The sequence below is a fragment of the Calidris pugnax genome, unplaced genomic scaffold (assembly GCF_001431845.1).
Source record: "Calidris pugnax isolate Ruff unplaced genomic scaffold, ASM143184v1 scaffold425, whole genome shotgun sequence".
In the NCBI taxonomy this organism is placed as follows: Eukaryota; Metazoa; Chordata; class Aves; order Charadriiformes; family Scolopacidae; genus Calidris; species Calidris pugnax.
In genome coordinates, this window is record NW_015091137.1 from 256,670 (window position 1) to 276,145 (window position 19,476).

Genomic DNA, 19,476 nt, shown 5'->3' on the forward strand with positions numbered 1-19,476 from the left:
TTTCCACCTCTTTGTGCCTGTGAAATGGGAATATTTCCCCTGCAGCCGAGATGGGCAGTGAGTCACAGTGAAATAGCAGATTATGTGCTACTCGAGGGCAATGTGGAGCCTGTCTCTGCTGCCTTTGAAGTCCGTGGAGGGGCACTTGGGGGCTTCCTCGGGCGAAAGCAGAAGCTCCTGGAGCATGGGGTTTTACTGCAGAGCACACAGGGCTTGTCCGAAGCGGCAGACTGGAGTCTGCAGGGGGATGGTGTGCTGAGGAGTGTGGGCAGTGGGGAATGTGACAGTTTTGCACACCCACGGCTGCGTTAGTCAGAGCTATTAATCACCCTGTGTGCCCTGACTCTCCTGCGGAGATAACCAGACCCACGTCTCGCTTTGCAGGTTCAGCGTCTCCAATGATCTCAAGTATGATGCTGAGAGAGACCTGAAGGACATTGAAGCCTCCCACATTCCTGTGCATGCTTTGAATAAGGTAGGGAGAGAAGCTGTAATGGTGTTCTGGAAAACCAGCCCACGGCAGCAGTTGCAGGGATCCGCCTCAGTGTGTAAGGCAGCGGCTGCTCCTGCCTCCGCGCGGCGGTGGCACCGGCAGAGCAGGCAGCAGGCAGCGAGCGCTTCCCTCTCTCCCGGCGAGCTCTTCCCACTCTGGCCTCTCACTATTTTTGTGCACCCTGCAGAGCTGCACGGAGCTGTTTCCTGCAGGGAGAGAGAAATCTCTCCAGCCAAGAGCAAAGTTCAGCCGGACTTGAGCCTTTCTGGCCATTCCTGGAGAGTCCTGCAGAGGGATCAGCCCCAGTGCAGGGCCGTGCTCCGCTCTCCTGGGATAACATTTCCCAGTGCTGGTTCCATGGAGCCACTTTCCAGAGGGTGCGAGTGGGGAAGCACCTCTGAAGGCACAGATTGGTGCCTTGGCAGGGACTCAGACACGGCCCCGTGGCTGAGCACGTGGGTGTTCCCCCTGCCGAGCAAATCAGAGAATATTCGGACTTTCTTGCAGTTATTCAGAGATGAAGATGAAGTGTTTCTCAAAAGACACGAGGGGCCATTGTGTAGTGGCTGCTCACAGAGTCCTTCATGGCCTGTGCTTTGGTCTCTTGTCCAGGCTTGTGTTTCCCACTGCACTGCCCAGTTCCCTGAAACACCCTGCTCTGGTTTCCGGTGGTGTTGAACACCCAGCTCTTACGAAGTCACTGGAAACCAGGTGTGCTGACACCTCTGAATGCAGCTATTAAGAGACTGAAAGGGATGTTTGTTTTCAGACCAAAAAGGCTTTAAATGGAACTTTCTTCAGGTTTGCACCGTGGGCTTTCCCACCACCTTTTACTTGGCTACAGGTGGGACACGTGACAGTAAGACAGGCAACAATCTCACCTGCTCAGAGAGAGAAGTGTTTTCTAGAAGTAATTAAAACGGATTGGGAGAGTTCAAAACAATTAAAGATTCTAAACTGTTGCTTAAGAAAATGAAGCAACTTCTGCTGGCCAGCAAACTGGAGTCCTCGCGGGGTCCCCACGTTTCACTGCGTCCAGATGTGCTGACACAGCGGCAAGTGGAGCTTGTCTGGACATTGAAAGCCCTGTCATCGCCGTGTCTTGGTGCCAGACAGAGCTGCTGACGACGTCAGCTCCCAACGGTCTTTTGTCCCTTTTGCTCTCAGATGGGGCTGTGTTCCTGGGGGCAGCAGCACGTGTCCCACACGGTCACAGCGCAACCGTTGGTGTTGATCGTGGGCAAAGAACAGGCGCGATGTGCTGGGGATCAGCACCGGGAGAATCCTAAAATCAGCATAGAGTGGTTTGGGTGAGCACCTGTGCTTTGGGTGAGCACCTGTGCTCTTGTTCTGCCCCTCTGCAGATTAAATACGGTGACACAGCTACCTCAGAAGGAGTTCTCTTCGCCACTTACTCTGCGCTGATCGGTGAAAGCCAGGCCGGCGGGCAGCACAGGACACGCTTAAAACAGATTTTGGAGTGGTGCAGGGAAAATTTTGATGGAGTTGTATCCTTTTAAAAAAAATAATGGAGAGAGTGAGAAGAATTGCATGTTTATGACTGACTTCACGAAGGAGCAAAGAGCTCGGGGCCACCTGAAGTCAGTGGGAGCAGCTGTGCCGCGCAGCCCTGTGCCTGCGGTGGGTGTTTAGATGCCGTAGCACATCGTTCCCTGCACTCTCCTCCTCCACAGAGTCCGTGGGAGGACGGGGAGAACGCAGCTGGGATCAGCCTTTTCAGCATTGTTCTCCCTCAGCAGCACAAGACACACCTTGGAAGAGAAGGGAGAGGGACGGGGACATGACCTGGGGCTCTGACTAGATGAAACCAGCAGATTTCATACCGTGTGGGGAGTGTGTCAGTCCTGCTGATGCTGGGACTGGTTGTTGAGTTGGTTGGAAGAGACTGGGTTGTGTTTTCTGTCTGTTCCCACCCTGGTGATGAAAATCAGATCCTTTCTCCTTAACTGACATTCCCCTCCAGATTGTGTTTGATGAATGCCACAAAGCCAAAAACGCCAGCTCTACTAAAATGGGCAAAGCAGTGTTGGACCTTCAGAACAAACTGCCTCAAGCCAGGGTTGTTTATGCCAGTGCCACAGGTGAGCTCCTGTCGTGGGGGTGCCATCACCTCTGGGGCCTGAAGGACGAGATGTGAGCACGACCACTGAGAGTGTGTTCGTGCAGGAGGTGAATGGCACTGTGGTGCTAGAGCCCAGAGCACCAAGACCTGCCCCAAGCCCCAGCACTGCCATTACTGTCACTTTTTGGCAAAGTAGACTAATTCCTCTCCAGTTCCACATACTCCTGGCCAGCTGTTCAGCTGTACGAAGCTGGATGATGACACTTGCCCACCTCATATATGGAGGGCAGTGTTTGGAAAGGCCCTTGGGAATGCACAAGGGCAAATTACCACCCTCTTAAGAATTCACTTTACTTGAGTCAAAACTGCAAATTCTGTTCAAACAGGTGCCTCTGAGCCAAAAAACATGATTTACATGAGCCGCCTGGGGATTTGGGGGCCGGGCACCCCTTTCAGAGCGTTTGATGAGTTCCTGCATGCAATTGAGAAGAGGTAAGTCGTGTCCAACACCCCCTTTCACACGGTTTCCATTTCGTGGCAGCCTTTGCTTGGGACATGGGTGCTCTGGGTGCTGCCGTGGAGCAGAGGAAGGGGGTTCACAGTTGTCTTCCTCTCCCAGGGGAGTGGGTGCAATGGAGATCGTGGCAATGGACATGAAGGTCAGTGGGATGTACATCGCCCGGCAGCTCAGTTTCACTGGAGTGACCTTCAGGATCGAAGAGATCCCGCTGGACCAGCAGTACAAGGTTGTCTACGACAAGGCGGCGAAGCTGGTGAGCTGGTCCCTCTGTCGGGGGGGACGGGGCCTCAACTGCCCTCTGGGCTTGTTACATGGGAGGGTTTGGGGACCCGAAACAAGGCCACAGACCTTGTTTGTGAGAAGGAAAAGGGGTACCCACGCTCAGCTTACATTAAAAATTATCTTACATTTTTTTGGCTTCTATTCAGAAGTTCCATATTTGCAAACCAGATCTTGCAGTGTCATGCTGATGCGGAGAGAACGACCAGACTGTTCGTTCAGCCCAACACAGAGCCATAAATACCCACGTTAAATCAGATTATCCGAGCCCAGACTGTTCTAATAACCTCCTGCACAGCAGTAATGAAAAAGAAAATGAAGGTATTAACTCAGCCCTTCTCGGTGTTGTCTGCAGTGGGCAGAGGCCTTGATGGTGTTCCAGCAGGCGGCCGACTGGATCGGCTTGGAGTCTCGGAAGTCCCTGTGGGGTCAGTTCTGGTCTGCTCACCAGCGCTTCTTCAAGTACCTCTGCATCGCGGCCAAGGTCCGGCGGCTGGTGGAGCTGGCCAAGGAGGAGCTGGCCAAGGACAAGGTGCGGTACTGGAGCCTCTCCGCGCTGGCGGCGGCCACCGGCCTCCCCTTGCAAGTGAACATTTTGTCATCTGCAACCAAAGGGAGTTAATTGTTGGTCAGCTTGACCTGAAAGCAAATCCAAACCTCTGTAAGGCTGAGTTTCTCTCCAGATTAACCAGAACAAAGTGCAGAGTCCGGGTTTCTGGGAATATTCACAGCAAATGATACTGGGGGGTTAACACAGTCTCGTCTTCCGAGGCATCCCCCGCTGTTTGTCTATGGTAGATGTGGGCAAGCTGATCTGAGAGGGTATTTTGGGTCATGTTCAAGCTAAAAGAGGTGTCAGATCCTTCACCTTGAGCACAGTCCTTCCATCCATCCGGATGCAATTTGGAAGTTTTAGGCAGGAACTGCTTAGGGAAGTCAATCAGGTTCTGTAATCTCAGTCATCTCTGTGGTGTGAGCAGAGGTACCGCTTGGGATGCTGAAAGACTTGAGATGGTTCTTGATCAGGAGCTCTCCTACAGCCCAACACGGGTTGGGACAGGGGCTGAGGGGAAGGTACCTGGGGTGGGGAAATAGAGTCTCCGGAGCCAGTCGCCGCGTGCCCTGACGCCTGCTCTGCCCTCCCTCCTGTTCCCCGCAGTGCATCGTCATCGGGCTGCAGTCCACCGGGGAGGCGCGCACCAGAGAGGTCCTGGATGAGAACGATGGGCATCTCAACTGCTTTGTCTCTGCTGCAGAGTGAGTTCAAAACCCCTGTTTTCCTTGGGGGAGGGATGCAGCGGGGGGGCTGGAGATGTGCCAGGAGAGCCCTGCCCTGGGGCCACTTGAGTTCCTGAAATGCAGTTTGGTGAGGCCTCGCCCGACGCAGGCTGTGAGTGGAGAGGACGCGGAGCTGGGTCCTTGAGGCACTATTTCTTCAGCGTGACGTTAGGAGCTAGGTCCTGGGTTTTGAAGTTTCCTGTGGCTCAAACCTGCATGAGCAGCCTGATCCAACTCTCTACACTTGGAAAAGAATTGTCAGATATAGGAGAGACCCCAGAGACAGTACGTGTGCGGGTTAGGGCAGACTCTATTGCTGGGGGTTGTGTTGGTCGGTGTCACTCTGCTGTTCCCAAAACACAAATACTGATTTGGTGGCAGAGAACAAGGCAAGTCTAACAACTGCTTGGATTGATTTGGTCTCTTGGACTGGTTTTCATGTCACAGAATTCAGAGGAACTCGGGCTGGAGGACTCTGTGGTCCCTCTGAGCCTCGCTCAGCTGTGGGAGGAGGAAGGGTCTGTTAGAGATCACATGCTGCTCAACTCTGTCCTCGATTCTAGGGGCCAGAGCTCTTTGCTCAGCAGCATTGGCCAGATAACGAGTGTCTTCTGGCATCTGCTGAGCCTCCAAATGCGGCGTCCTGGTTTTACAGCACTTTGGGGGATTTCTTGAGGGCAGTGTGCTGGGAAGAAGCAGTTGTTTAAAAGATGCCGAGAAACGGGGTTAAAAATAAACAGATTGCTCAGTGAGTGAATTCCAGCCCAGCCCTTTGTTCGAAGGGAAGAGGTGGAGCTGAGTGTGGGGAAAATGAGAGAGAGGGGACACAGGGGCTCGTTGTGGTCCTGGATAATTGCAGTCACTGAACGGCCAGCGCAGGACACTGCGGTGCTGGCTCTGTCTCCTGCAGCCCCTCACACCCAGGCTCTTGCAGCTCCCTCCCCGGTCCCCAAAACTCCCTTTTACTCACCCGGGCGAGCTGTCATGTCCACACCTCCCAGCTCTCACTTCCAACGTTGGTTTTTTTCAACCAGAGCTCATTCAGCGCTGCCTTCTCATTGCGCTGGGGGCTCATCCCCACCCAACACCATCACCATTTCAGCATTTGCTCTTTTATTTGCGGAACAGCCCACAGAAACATTTGTTTTCCACCTCTCGTGATTTTTTTGCCATTCACCTGAAACCACTACATCTCTGTGTCCCCTCCCTTTTCTCCGTTCTGTGGCCAAAGGGCCCCACGGGCAGCGCATCGGAGGATTTGGAGCAGGTCTGTTGGACGGCCCGACGGCGGTCTGTGCTGTCGGGGCACAGAGAGGGGCTGGGACACTGGGACTCCCTGGATTTTTCAGTAGTGATGTAACAGCTTTCCCAGTACAGCTTTTCCCACTTAAAACTCCCTCTTAGTTGGGAAATAAAGGTCTTGCAGCTTTGCCGTGCCACGCAGTAGTGCAGAGCCCGGGGTCTGCTCTGCTTTTGCTGCAGTGTCTCCGGAAGGGCCCCACTCCCCCCACCACAGAGTGTTTTTCCTGGCATTTTGGTGCTTTCCCTTCCCTCAGCACGGCCTTTTCTTGGCCGAGGATCTGCTGGTGCTGCCCACGCTCCCCTGGCAGAACCCCTGGGTGATCCACGCTGGGTCTGAGCTCAGCAGGGCCGCGCCGTACCAGTGTCTGGCCCATCACGTGCTGGGAGTCGTGGTACAGGATTTACCCCTCTCCCATGAAACGTGGTACTATCTCAAACAGACATTGCTACGTGATAACCGGCAGATGTTCCTGGTAGCTAGAATAAATTTTGCATCTTACTTTCAGAGGCGTCTTTCTATCACTAATTCAGAAGCACTTTCCTTCAACCAAAAGAAAGAGAGAAAAAGGAACTGGCATTAAAAGAAAACGTAAGAGCACACTCCACTGCCCAGCATCTGACCTCCTGCCTTGCTGCTTCACCCCAGCCACTCGGCTTTTTCTTTGCCTTTTTCCCTTTTCCCTACTTCACGCTTTTTGCTGCTCTGCCCTGGTTTCAGTTTGCTCTCCCGCACATCTCCCACCGCTCTCTCACCCGGAGGACGGCAGCTCTGGGTCATTCACCCCCTCCTCCCTCTAACCCACTTCCCTGTCACAGCGTAGGTCCTCTCCTCCACCACTTGCCCAGTGGCTTGTGCCCCCCCTCCCTGGGCCGTTTCCTTGCCCAGCCTGTGGGCAGACTGCACAGAGCCCTCTGGCAGCGAGGGGGGGTTCTCCACTACCCCTTACCTAGAGCGTGGCAGGGGTCCTGGGGGGGAAAAAATCCCTTCCCTGCCAAATCCTTGGCTGCAGGTAAGAAGAATTTGGAGATTACTCCTCCAGTGGGGGGTGGGGAGGGGGCGCAGGGGGCCAGCAGCACTGGCAGAGATGGTCCTGATGGGCTGCTGTCACAGAGCAGCCTGTGCCAGCGGGTTTGTGAGCCCTGTTGTGCAGCTGGGGCATGTCTTACTGTGCTTGGAACCACACAATGTCCCGAATCACTTGTACCTTCCCGTGTCCTGCACACTCCTGCAGGGGCAGTCAGCCCTGCGGGCTCCTTCCCCGAGGAGTCAGCGCTGCTTAGAGCGTGTTCATCCAGATGTGTGCGACTGGCTGCAGCCCCAACTGAGATTGCCACCTTCTTCCTTTCTCTCTCTTCCTTTCTCTCCTTCCCTCCCGCCCTCACTGCCCCCCACCCCACCCAAGAGGCTCTATCTTTCCAAGATCAGCCTTTCATTTGGGGCAATCTCAGCTATTTTGTGATTTCTCCTCCTCTGTCTGAGCTGGCGCTTGCTGTTCTGCACCGACGCGCATGGCTGGGGCTCTCCCGTGACGCCGCTCGCTCTCCCTTAGCAGGGAGGCAGAGGGGCCGCTGCACCAAGGCTCTGAGAGGGGTGTGTGACCTCACGGGTGTCATCAAGATCAGCGATGACAGCAGCACCGACTCCGACATGGGGCTCGACAGCGACTTCAACTCCTCCCCGGAGTCCGTGTTTGAGACCGACGATGTCATCTTCGTCGAGCACACCTACAACGGCTTCGCGGCCGAGGACAGGAGTAAGGGCACACGGGACAGGGTCAGCTCCTTCCTTACTGGGGTCACTCACCTGGGGACAGCCACCCACCCCACTGTCCTGCAAGCAGAGGCAGAGCTGTGACCCTGGGGAGGGGTCTGGCAAAGGGGGTTGTGGAGTCTGAGCTGATGAAGGAGACTCTCCTGGTGTTTGGATGGAATTCTGAAGCTCCTCCTGTGCTTGGCACAGCCTGGTGACCTCGGCTGGGTTTTACCCTGTGATGGTCAAACCTGGGCTGGGGAGGTTGGTTCACATTAACCTGCTGTGATCCGTGAGCAGAACGAATGTGCCCCACGTGCTCCTTCCCCACCAAAACGGGGAAACACAGAGGGAAGTCACTCCTCAGCAGCATTTACTGCAAGGCAGGGGGTCTGCCTGCTCTTCAGATAGTGTCCCCGGGAGCCCTTTGGGACAGCTTTTTTTTTTTCCTTCTCTGATTTGCAATTACCAGGTAACTCTAAACTTCTGCGTTTTCTGTCGCAGGTAATTTTCACACACTGACTTCCCGGAAAGATGTGCACGGCCTGAGGGAGCTGGAACACGTGGAAAAGATGAAGCAGGACCTCCTCGCTAAAGTAAAAGCACTGGGCAAAGAGCTACCTCTCAATACCTTGGATGAACTGATCAATCACTTCGGGGGCCCGGAGCACGTGGCCGAGGTACCCTCACAGTCCAGAGCGAGTTTCGGGGGCCCTGGGGGACAGGAGAAGGGGCCGGCAAAGGGGGTTCCTGCTGGAAGGGGGGCTCCTCTCCTTCCTTGCAATCTGAAAAAGGTGTTGAGAGTGGTCTTGCTGCGCCAGGCGGGTCTCCCCCCTCTGCTGACAGCCCCTCTCTCCCCTGGGTGTGTGCAGATGACGGGGCGGAAGGGCCGCGTGGTTTGCAGACCCGACGGCTCCGTCGTGTTCGAGTCTCGCGCGGAGCAAGGGCTCTCCATCGACCACGTCAACCTGAAGGAGAAGGAGAGGTTTATGAAAGGGGAAAAGGTGAGTCGGGTTCGAGCCAAGGAAGGTTTATGAAAGGGGAAAAGGTGAGTCAGGTTCGAGCCAAGGGAACCTCCAAACAGCTGCACGGGAGCGGGGGGAAGTGTGGGGGTTGCCTTTGCCTGCTCCTGCCTTGCCAGCCTCAGGCCAGCAAGGCCAGCAGCTTTCTGTCTGTCTGTCTGCTGGAAGGTGACAGGGAGTCCTGGGTCCCTTCTCGGGCTGGGGAAGTTGGGCTTTGGACTGTTTCTTGAAGCAGTTTTGCAGATGTTCAGGATCCTCACTCCCTTTCCCACTTGTTGTCTCTCTCCCTTAGCTCGTAGCAATAATCTCCGAGGCCTCCAGCTCAGGTATCTCTCTCCAAGCAGACAGACGGGTGAAGAACCAGAAGCGCCGGGTGCACATGACGCTGGAGCTGCCCTGGAGCGCGGACCGGGCCATCCAGCAGTTTGGTGAGTGCTGGCTGCTCTTGGTCACGGTCCCCCCTCTCCCTCGGCTTCCCTTCCCACACCAGACAGGCTGTACCAACCTCTCACTTCTCCCCTCATGTCCCTGTAGGTCGAACGCACCGATCGAACCAGGTCTCTGCTCCAGAGTATGTCTTCCTCATCTCGGAGCTGGCGGGGGAGCGGCGGTTTGCGTCCATCGTGGCGAAGCGTCTGGAGAGCCTGGTAAGTGCCCGCAGCAGAGGTGAGCGGGGCAGCTCCAGTGCTCTCTGCAGAGCTTCCCTTCCGGTGTGCCCGTTGGTACGGGGCATTGCACCCCCTGAGTGAGGGCATCGCAGGGGTGGAAGGCAGAAGGTGTTTAGCACCCTGGGGTTTGGGCAGGGAAGTGAAGGCGAATACGTAACCAAGGCATCAGGAGGAATTTCAGGGAAGCAGAACCCGATTCCAGATGCTGGAATTCCCCCACTGTTACAGGAGCATAAACCCATCTGCTTCCGGAAAGCTGATGAAATAATTAATGGAATAATTAGTTTGTCTCTGTTTCATTTTTCTTCACTTCTGATAAATCCCCAAATACCTTGGCAAGGTCTCAGTGTTCCAGAGGAGTGCTGCCTCCCCATGGCTTGTTCTGATCCTGGCCTCTTCCGAGACATGGCTTTCACCATCCTTCTCTGGTGTTTTGCAACGGCCAAAAATAAGAACTTGTTGCTTGCTCTGCCTTCCCAGGGTGCCTTAACCCATGGAGACCGACGGGCCACCGAATCCCGAGATCTCAGCAAGTACAACTTTGAGAATAAGGTAAGTTGAGGCTGTTTTCGGGGCGGCTCAGCCGAGGAGGGGTGGGAGTCGTTGGGGAGGGCCCCGAGCAGGAGCCAGCGCCAGGAGGATCATTGGTGGCATCTACAGGCAGGATCCAGCCCTGCACCCAGCGCCCCACACCTTCCCCCAGTACAGCGTCCAGAGTGGGGTTAATCACCAGTGGGAGCAAACCAGCACCGCACTGGTCGGGGGACTGTGCTCCCGTGGGATCCAGGAGGGTGCTTGGGGCTCTGTCCCCAGGGGAGCCAGTGCCAGCGCCGGGATGGGGACGTGCAGGGCCCTGTACACTGGTCCCCCAGGAACAGAGGAGGCCCCTGACACACAGCTTCCCCCTTGGCTCAGCGACCCAGCCAGTGGCCTTCCCGGAGCGGTGGCTTTCCCTGCAGCGCCAGCACAAGTGTTGTGACACACTCAGTCCCTCTGAGCTGCCCCTGGAAGCGTGTCCCATGTGTAACTCTTGTCTCCTCTCACAGTACGGGGCTAAAGCACTGGACAGAGTCCTCTCCACTATCCTCAACCACATGGAGAACAGAGTTCCTGTGCCCAAGAGCTACGACAAAGGGGAGGCCGCCTTTTTCCACGGTAAGAACATGAGCAGCTCTGGGGTTTCTCTCTGGGCAGGTTGGTCTCGGGTTTGGGATGGCTGAAGAGCCAAGAGGAAGGTCAGAGAGGGAGCAGTACCCCTACCTTCACCATGGAGCATGTCACCCTGCCAGGCCTGGGGGCACAAAGAGCCTGGGAGAGACTTAGCTGTAAAATAATGGGCAGAGCTGGAGGGGAGCAGCCCTGCGGGTTTGCTGAGGGGGGGATTAACCCGAAAACACTGTCTTCTGCCCTTCAGAAATGAAGCAAGGTCTCATCTCTGTGGGGATCTGCTGCAACCAGATGAAGTATGGCACTGTCTCTGTGGAGAAAGGTAGGTGTCAAGCTTTTCCTGTGGAAAGGTCCCAGCCCAGCTGCTCCATCTCTGGGGGAGCATGGCCTCGGGGGGTTCGCTGTGCGGTGGGGGCAGGATCTTTGCTTTGAGGGGAGGGTCCTGTGGACTGGATGGACTAGGTGATCTCCAGAGGTCCCTTCCAACCCCACATGATTCTGTGATTCTGTTGGGTGGCTGTCTTTGGGGACATGGGGTGGGCTCCGTGCCCAGCTGCGCCGTGGTCCTTGACCCCCCATGCTCTTGCAGACTGCTCCATCACCAAGTTCCTGAACCGCATCCTGGGCCTGGAGGTGGACAAGCAGAACATGCTCTTCCAGTATTTTTCGGACACCTTTGACTATCTGATCGAAAAGGACAAGAAGGAGGGCAAATACGACATGGGCATCCTAGGTACGGAGAAAGAGGGGTGGCTGGACCTCTCCCTACTGCACCCCTGAGGTTCCCTGCTCCTCCCTGTGCTGATGGATGACAGTTCCATGGCCATGGCCATCTCGGGCGCTGCGGTGTCCCCACACAGCACAGATCTTGAGACTCCTGCAGGGAGAGGAGCTGGTACGGGAAGGTGGATCTTACAGCAGTCTTTTCTCCTGCAGATTTAGCCCCAGGAGTGGATGAGATCTACGAGGAGAGCAAGGAGGTTTTCCTGACGCCCGGGCACCCGCAGGATGGGCAGGTTGTGTTTTACAAGGTAGGCAGCCTGCAGAGCTACCCCCACAGCCCAGCCTTCTCCTTCCCTGTCCGGGACTGTGAGCTGCTGGATCCCTGTCCCCCTGCCCTGTGGCTTTGTGTCGTGTTTGTGTCACATCTGCAGTGCCTGTTTCTAGGCTGCAGCATCCCCAAGTTTGTGTTGAGGGTGGGATTTGTGAGACAGACACTGATGTGTGTGTCCTGCCCCTTGAAATTACCGCACCCCTCTCTCTGTCCCTGTGTAGATCAGTGTTGACAGAGGCCTGAAGTGGGAGGAAGCCTACGAGAAGTCGCTCAAACTGACAGGATCCTTTGAGGGGTTCTACCTCTCCCGCAAGGTAAGTCCCTGGGCTCTGCCAGGGTGGCACCCCAGCTCGGAGGGTGAGTCCAATGGGACATCTCCTCTGGCTGTAAGAGGTCTGTGTCAGACCCCTTGCTGCGGGCTGGGAGATGCCTCCAAGGACCTCCATCCTGGAAGGAAGGGGTTAGTTTAGAGAAATATGGGCTCGGGAAGAGGCTGTAACCACTGTCTCTCCCCACCAGACACGAGGCCACAGATACACCTGCCTGCTGGCAGAGCAGAGCCGCGGGAAGAACTTCATCCTCTACAAACCAAACATTGGGAAGCAGAGCCAGCTGGAGAGTCTGGACAGTCTGCAGAAGAAGTACCGGCAGGTAGGTGGGAACTGTGGCCCTCTGGTGTGGGGAGGGGCAAATCCTCTTTCTTTGGGCAGGGGTGGCTTTGGAAGGACACTGTCACCCTCTCACAGCTCCTCAGAGTCCTGGTGTGGGTCAGGCAGAGCTGGTGGCAGCACCTGGGTGTCCCCACTCCCGGCCCTGGATTTCATGTCTCAGCTGCATCTTGGACAGTGGAAAATCCCTGCCTCTCTCTGTCTCTTCTGCAGGTGCTGCCCGAGGAAGCCAAGGAGCACTGGAACAACAGTTACCACTTATCCCTGAAGAGCTGTAACCATGCTGCCTGGTAAGGGGGCTGCAGCCCCGGCCTCCCCTCCCTCCCCAGGGCAGGGCTGGTGCTGGGGAGAGGGTCCCTCGGGGGCCCTGTGGGTGGGGGATCCCCCTCTGCTGCGGGAGCCTCTGCTAATTGGGGTTGTTTTCTCCCCTTTGGATGGCAGGAATGGGAACTGCAAGCTGATCCAGGAGGGGAAGGAGTGCTTCCAGGGCATGCGCCTGCGTCACTACTACATGCTGTGCGGGGCCCTGCTGCGGGTCTGGAGCAGGATCGCCAGCGTCATGGCAGACATCACCAACACCAGCTACCTGCAGATCGTCCGCCTCAAGACCAAGGAGAAGAAGAAACAAGTCGGTGGGTGAAGTGCTGGGGGAGGGAAGGGGAGCAGGACATTTTAGGAGAAGAACGAAGGGGTCCAGCTGCCCAGGGCCAAGATTCCCTTCCTAAGAAGGGGACTTGTTCCAGCCTGGGAGCAGCCGGTGCTGGGTAACCCCTTGGGAAGGTGGGGAGCTGGGCAGAGGGTGTCAGCCAGGCTGGAGCTGCCCCGTGGTGCCCACGAGAAGCAGTGCTGCTGTTGTCTGCCATGAGCCTGCTGTGGGGCTGGTTTTGCTCCGTTTGTGGTCCCATCTCCCCCCTCTGCAGCCCGGGTGAGAGCTGAAGCACCCAGGGCTGTGTGTGACAAACAGCCCCCAGAGCTGCTGCCCGTCCCCCTGTCCCCACAGTGCCCCATCCCTTCCCAAAGCGCTCTGGGGACTGATGCACCTTCCTCCCCCAGGGATAAAGATCCCCGAGAGCTGTGTCCAAAAGGTGCTGGTGGAGCTGAAGCAGATGGACGAGAACGTGAAGCGAAAGCACAACCGACTCCTGCAGGGCCAAGAGCAGAGCCCACAGTTCTCCCTGCCACTGCCCATCCTGCCCCAGCCCCTGGACCTCACGCCGACGGGGCCTGGGGTCTCCCTGCCCGGGCACTCCCTGTGCCAGGACGAGATCCTGGACTTGACCTACAGCCCTCCCGGCAACAGCATTCCCGACGTGGTGATGAACCCAGAGCCCAGGGGGCTGTGCTTCTCCTCGGAGTCCGTTCTCCAGCCGCACCAGCAGCACGGATTGTCCTTCGGCTTCAGCCACCCTTCAGCCTTCAAGAGCCCGGCCCCCATCCTGGAGGGGAGCGTTCCTGTGAGCTCGGCGCTGCACGATCCCCTGCCTCACCCGGGACCCCTGCAGACCCTGCAGCAGCCACAGCAGCAGCAGCAGGATGATTTCCTCCAACAGGATGAGAATATCAATTTCAGAGAGATCCTGGAGGACATGTTCAGGACGTTTAATGGGGCCCCCCAGGAGAACATGCTCCCCCAGGAGCGCCAGAGCGTGATCCAGTTCAGTGGCCCTTTCCCAGACTTCTGAACGCCGGCCGGGCCGCGCTCGGCCACTGGGAACCCATCGCCTTCGGCGCAGAGGTGAGAGCTGGGGAGCCCCGGCTTTTCTACTGGTCTGGACTGACCCTTTTCTGGTTTTGAGGGAAGAAAAAAAAAACATATATAGTTCCTTAAAGCAAAGTTTATTTATATATAATATACAGTCAGGCATGTATAGATTTGTATATAACATGCGCTTGGGGGGAGTTGAGCTGCCGGGTTCAGCTGATCTGGACTGATGGTCTCTGCTGTGTTGGAGCCCTGCTCAAAGGTCAGTGCCCGGGTAGGACTGAGCCCCCCCCTGCTCCTCCCTGCCCGTCCCCTGCAGACTACTGAGTTCCCCTTGGTCGTGCCTTCCCCAGCCCCCCAGCCCAGTGAGCTGGTCCCCCCAGAGCTGGTGGCCAAACTGCTGCCAGCTTTCCCCTCGGGCCGCCCCAGCGCTCTGTGGACCCCGAGGACTCTGAAGGTGGGGTGAAGGGGAAGGGAATGGGGTCCCAGAGCTCGGGTGTCCCCCTGGGCAGGGCTGAGCAGGGAGAAGCAAAACTGCCTGCTCTGCCCTCCGCGGGCAGGGACACCGGCACCTCCGGGGCTGCCTGAGCTCCGCGGGAGAAGGCAGGAGCTGGTGGCAGAGCTGGTGAGTTTGTCAGAGCTCAGCCACCCCGGGACCACGGGGGGATCCCCTGAGCAGAAGGGCCCTGTGCCCCGTCAGCCTGTCCTGCACTTTAGCCTCGCCGGGTCGCCGTGGCTGGCCCTGCTTCCTCCCTCCTCTTGCTGTCACCTGGTGTCCCCTCACCTGGCCATCTCACCGTTCCGGTTCTGCCGGGCTCGTCCTTGGCTGGGCCAGGGACGTGGGGTGCGTGTGGGGATCCCCAGCCCTGCCCTCGGAGCTGCTCCCCAGCCCCACAGATCCCTGGGCAGCCCCGGGGCTGGGCGGTGTCGCTGCTCACGCTGCAAATTCACCCTCCAGTACCAAAGAGCAAAGTTCTGCTTTGCAAAGCACTGCCCCAGACACCCCGCTGCCCCTCGGCCCGGAGCTGGGCAAGCTGCCCCGTGACACAGGTGGCCCCCGGCTGCTTTGGTCACTGTCCCTGTCCCAGCAGCATCTCCCCTCGGCAGGTCCCGGGGAACTGTCTCTTGTTTTCTCCCTCTGTCCCACGGATCCTGGCAGGGGGCTGCCTGCTCCGGGGACGCTCCAGACCTGGCCTCCCATCGGCCACGTTTCCCCTCTGCCTGGAGTCACCGAGGCGTTTCCTACAAGTGGCTGTTTTTGGGGAGGGACAGGAGACCCTCCCTGGCTGGGCTTGACCCTTCCTTGGGGAGGACCTGGGGAAGGGGCTCCAGCCGGGAGAGGCCTCTGCTGGGTCCCCCGTGCCCTGACGGGTCAGTCTTGAGGGGGCTGGTGGAGCCCCCTCCTCCAGGCAGAGAGCCCTGACCCCCCAGTTCCCCCCCAGAGCCCGGCCGAGCGCCCTGTTTGCTGCTGGGAAGAGCTTTGGGTCGGTGGCCACAGCGTTCGTGCTCCTCCTGGGATGGGACCTGCCTTCCCTGGGCACCGAGGCCACGGAACTGCCCCCGCCATGTCCCTCTGGGCTCGGGTTTGAGGTCCTTCTGGTCCCTGCCCTTCCTTCTGGGGGCTTCTCCTTGCCCCCCACCCTCCCCAGCTGGCACCTGCCCCCCCCCGCCCCCCCCCCGGGTCTGTCCTGCCGTTGGGGCCCCGTTTTACTGCATTCAAGGAAACCTCCTTACCTCAAAGTGAACACCAAAGATGGGGGGAAGCCCCTGCGTGACCCCCCACCCCCCCCAGTCCCCTGCTGCCGCCCCGAGAGGTTTGTGCTTGTCCCGCAGCGTTTCTCGCCTCTCGCCGCGGGGCCGTGGGGCATCGCTGCTCTCGGGGGCCCGACGGCCCTTTCTCCTGGTCCCCAACAGAGCAAGGCCCCCCCAGGCCCCAGACCCCCCTTTATTTAAAATACATCCCACCCCACAGCACTGGGGGGGGGGGGCTGGATTCACCCCGGTCCTGGCTCGTTCAGCGCTCGCTGGGATCTCGGCGAGGAGAGGAAAAACAGGGAAAACCCATTTCAGAGAGGCTTAAACTCAGGAATAGCGAGGAGGAGCCCTCCCGCCCGGCACCCCCCGCCCCGCGGCACCCGGGGCCTGTCCTGGTGGCTTCGACCTTCATCTTAAAAATATATGCAATTTGTCCCTCCCCGATCTCTGGGCAGACAGAGAGCACCTTGGAGAAAGCCCTTCCCTGCCCCGATCCTGTGTTTTTGTCAGGGTTAATAATATGTAACAATATCTTTTAAACTAAATTATTATGCAGTTGTCCTACTGATTGTACGTATTTTTAAATGAGTCCCTTTTTTTCCTTCCCTTACACCTTTTTGTTAGCACTTTTTAATCCGCTTGTTGTTTGCCTTTGTTTTTCTATGTGTATTTATAATTAATTGAGATGTATATATGTAAAGAGATTTTTTTTTTTTTAGAATATGTGCCTTTGACTAATAATTCCTGGATTTTCTACTTGCCTCAGAAGGATAATTTTTCATTGTGCTCAGTAAAAATGGAAAGGAAGCCACATCCGAGCTTTCTGTAAGTCCCAGCTCTGTCTGTCCGTCTGTCCGGAGGGTTAGACCTGCCCCAGGGTGGGGAGTCCCAGGGACAGGGTCCTCCCGGCAGCTGGAGCTTATCCCCAGTGTCACCTGGAGTTTATCCCCAGTGTCACTGTCCCGGTGGCAGTTGAGGACCCGCTGTCCCAACCCCCCTTCTCTCTGGGCCCCTGCGGAGGAGGATCCTCCTGGAGCCGCGGGCTCTGCCCTTTGAGGGGGTTGTTTTCTCTGGGCTTTGCTGGAAAAACACAGATAAAGGAGCCGCTGTTGGGGCCGTTCCTCCAGCTGCTGCGGCACAGGGACATCTCGCCCCGGCACCGCTCTGTCCCCGCGGGAGGTGGGACGGGGGGAGCCACAGGCTCCCCTCAAAGAGCAATTTGTGCCTTGCCTTTGCCCACAGAGCTCAGGGCGAGCCTGGGGGACACCCCCAAAACCAGCCTTACTGCTCCAGGGGGAGAGCAGGCAGGATCCTCCCCGAGTCCTGGGTGTGCGGGGGGGTGATCCCTGCAAGGACCCTGGGGCTCTTCCCCACTCCCGAGGGGAGGACAGGGCTCTCCAGGGGGACCCAGACCCCAGGGAAAAGGGGGAAGGCAGTGCTCCTACACAGCAAGTCACCCCTAAAACCCACACTCTCCCTGCCTGTGGGGACACTGCCCCTGGGGGGACTCGGTGTGGCCAGGACTCCAGGAGACACAGCCCTGGCTGTGGTCAGACACAGCTCCAGCCACGTATTTCTGCATGTCCCAGCACGACTGGGGTTTGTTTTGCAGCCGCTGCCCTGGCCAGGGCTTGTGCCAGCGCCGGGACTGGGGGCCAGGAGGGGGCTGGGGGCCGGGGCTGCGCTGCTGAGCACCCACACTCTGTGTTTGGAGAAAAACACCCCAATTGCCTCATCGGGGCAGACGCCCGTCGGGTTTGGGCGAGGAAGGATCCCAGGGAGGACACACACACCTCCCCCCCGCTCTGGCTTTTCCCTCGGGAACACTCCTGACCTGGGATTTGTGTGCAATCCCCCCCCCCAGCAGTAATGAGGATAATCCCCGCGGGGCTCAGGAGTTGTGTAAGGGCTTGGCTCCCCTGCACAGCTCCGGGTTCTCCCTGGGAGCGGCGCAGCAGACCCAGCCCCGTCCCCCCCACCCCTCAAAGCCACAGGCCCAGACACAACCGGTCACTTCTAACAGGTTTATTGGGGGGGGAGGTGGGATCCCACAGAAAGGGGCTGCCCCAGCAGCGGCCGCCGGCCCCGCAAAGCCTCTTCCAGCGAGTGTACGCCAAGTCTTCAGGGCTGCCTCACCAGCGAGCTGGCTTGAAGGCAGCCCGTCATTGGGGCTGGAGGAGACTCTGCGGCAGCAGGAGGGCAGTGCTGGGGGGCAGGGACAGGGCAGGGGGCAGAGGAGCGGCTCTACAGGTAGGGAGGCAGGTCCTTCTCGATCACCTGCAAGAAGGAAGGGAGCGTTGTGCTACAAGAACAGCGTTATCCCAAAAACACACCCAAAGACTCCAGAGAAACCTGCTCAGAACCACCCACCCGCCCCGTGCCGCGCAGCCAGGGCCCCCGGTGCCACAACCACCCCCCAGAGCACAGGAGGCCTCTTCTCCCCCAGCCAAAGGAGAAGAGCGGAGACGCAGCAGCGGAGGCTGCTCAGCCCCGGCACTTCCCTTCCTCCCCAGAGGTGACCCCCAGGAAGCTGCATTTCCCCTTTTCCCGGGGGTCTGAGCTGTCCCCCCACCCCAGCAGCACTTACGGAGGGATCGTCCATGGGGCTGTACCTCTTCACCACTTGGCCCTCCCGGTTAATGAGGAACTGTGGAAGCCAAGCAGCACCAGGTGAGTGCAGCTGGAAGGTGGGCTCTGCACCCCTGGGAGCTGCCCACGGTGGGGCTGGAGCCCGTTACGGCCCCCCTGGGCCAGGGGCTCCCGGGGGGCTCCAGGCTCAGGGACCGGGACAGCACAGGAGCCCCCCGGGATGCTCCTACCCACCACCCCGGGTACCCACACGGCTCAGAGCCTGGGTGTGAGGATCCCTCCTCCCTGCAACAGCCCCCGGGACCCCCCACCGCCCCCCAAAGAGCAAAGGTGTGACCCAGGGAAACCCGGGAGCAGGCGGCCGTGTCCTACCTTAGTGAAGTTCCATTTTATTGCACTAAGAGAGAAAAAAAAAAAAACAGAAGTGAGACTGTGGCAGAAAACCCCCTTCCTCGTCCTGCAGCCCAACCACCCACTGGGATTGAGCTGCCCCCTCCCTGCTCCCCACCCCCCGGGGGGCTTTCTGTAGCCCCCACCCCACACTCACTTGCCCAGGGTGCCCCTCCCTTTGGGCTGGTCCTTCAGCCACTTCCAGAGGGGGTGGGCATCGTCCCCATTGACGTCGATCTTGCTGTACATGTCGAACTTCACACCGTAGTTTTCAGCAAAAGCTTTAATCTGAGCCTCGTCCCCGGGCTCCTGGGGAAGGCGAGGGAAGGGACACGCTGTGAGCGCCCTGGGGGGCAGAGGGGGAGCCCCCGCCCCAGCTCCCCCCACCACTTACCTGTTTTCCAAACTGGTTGCAGGGAAAGGCCAGGATGCGTAAACCCCTCTCAGCGTATCGGGCGTACAAGTCAACAAGCTGAGTGTAGTTTACGGCAGTTTTTCCTCATTTTGAAGCCACATTCGTGATGATGCAGACGTAGCCCCTGGAAAGAGGGGGGTGGGGATGAATCAGCAGCCCTTCCCCAGGCAGGAGCGGGGAGAGGTCCCTCTCCCCCCCCCCGGGGCGAGGCGGGAAGGCCGGTAAACAAGCTGCTCTCCCGGGTTACGCAAGGGATTAAGCCGCAGCGGGACAATTGTCGCCGGGCGCTGCCCCGGGGCCCTTTGAGCCGCATTCCCTCCCCCCCCCCGCACACCCCCAGG

General features: G+C 58.2%; 2 protein-coding genes across 6 annotated transcripts in view; one reads left to right on the top strand and one right to left on the bottom strand.

Annotated features, from left to right (window-relative positions):
- Positions 1 to 16,559, top strand: part of SBNO2 (strawberry notch homolog 2 (Drosophila)) — a 57,988-nt gene extending 41,429 nt beyond the window's left edge. For 3 of the 5 annotated variants that reach the window (XM_014958634.1, XM_014958635.1, XM_014958637.1), the window contains 23 exons: positions 385 to 475; positions 1,858 to 2,001; positions 2,478 to 2,595; positions 2,963 to 3,068; positions 3,196 to 3,349; positions 3,731 to 3,907; positions 4,535 to 4,632; positions 6,462 to 6,544; positions 7,509 to 7,709; positions 8,210 to 8,385; positions 8,578 to 8,709; positions 9,020 to 9,155; positions 9,262 to 9,374; positions 9,876 to 9,947; positions 10,442 to 10,550; positions 10,810 to 10,884; positions 11,152 to 11,295; positions 11,499 to 11,593; positions 11,838 to 11,930; positions 12,136 to 12,267; positions 12,498 to 12,574; positions 12,726 to 12,916; positions 13,338 to 16,559. In XM_014958634.1, coding sequence (XP_014814120.1) covers positions 385 to 475; positions 1,858 to 2,001; positions 2,478 to 2,595; positions 2,963 to 3,068; positions 3,196 to 3,349; positions 3,731 to 3,907; positions 4,535 to 4,632; positions 6,462 to 6,544; positions 7,509 to 7,709; positions 8,210 to 8,385; positions 8,578 to 8,709; positions 9,020 to 9,155; positions 9,262 to 9,374; positions 9,876 to 9,947; positions 10,442 to 10,550; positions 10,810 to 10,884; positions 11,152 to 11,295; positions 11,499 to 11,593; positions 11,838 to 11,930; positions 12,136 to 12,267; positions 12,498 to 12,574; positions 12,726 to 12,916; positions 13,338 to 13,966 — 3,346 coding nt within the window. In that variant the 3' untranslated portion in view covers positions 13,967 to 16,559. Of the gene's footprint in view, positions 1 to 384; positions 476 to 1,857; positions 2,002 to 2,477; positions 2,596 to 2,962; positions 3,069 to 3,195; positions 3,350 to 3,730; positions 3,908 to 4,534; positions 4,633 to 6,461; positions 6,545 to 7,505; positions 7,710 to 8,209; positions 8,386 to 8,577; positions 8,710 to 9,019; positions 9,156 to 9,261; positions 9,375 to 9,875; positions 9,948 to 10,441; positions 10,551 to 10,809; positions 10,885 to 11,151; positions 11,296 to 11,498; positions 11,594 to 11,837; positions 11,931 to 12,135; positions 12,268 to 12,497; positions 12,575 to 12,725; positions 12,917 to 13,337 lie in introns of all 5 variants that reach the window. The other 2 variants (XM_014958633.1, XM_014958636.1) reach the window with 1 other exon arrangement.
- A 1,192-nt stretch (positions 16,560 to 17,751) lies between these two features.
- Positions 17,752 to 19,476, bottom strand: part of GPX4 (glutathione peroxidase 4) — a 2,290-nt gene continuing 565 nt past the window's right edge. The window contains exons 2-6 of the mRNA XM_014958564.1: positions 19,115 to 19,370; positions 18,878 to 19,029; positions 18,703 to 18,727; positions 18,329 to 18,388; positions 17,752 to 18,018 (exon numbers count right to left, since the gene is read on the bottom strand). Of these exons, the coding sequence (XP_014814050.1) occupies positions 17,986 to 18,018; positions 18,329 to 18,388; positions 18,703 to 18,727; positions 18,878 to 19,029; positions 19,115 to 19,370 (526 nt within the window). The 3' untranslated portion in view covers positions 17,752 to 17,985. The remainder of the gene's footprint in view (positions 18,019 to 18,328; positions 18,389 to 18,702; positions 18,728 to 18,877; positions 19,030 to 19,114; positions 19,371 to 19,476) is intronic.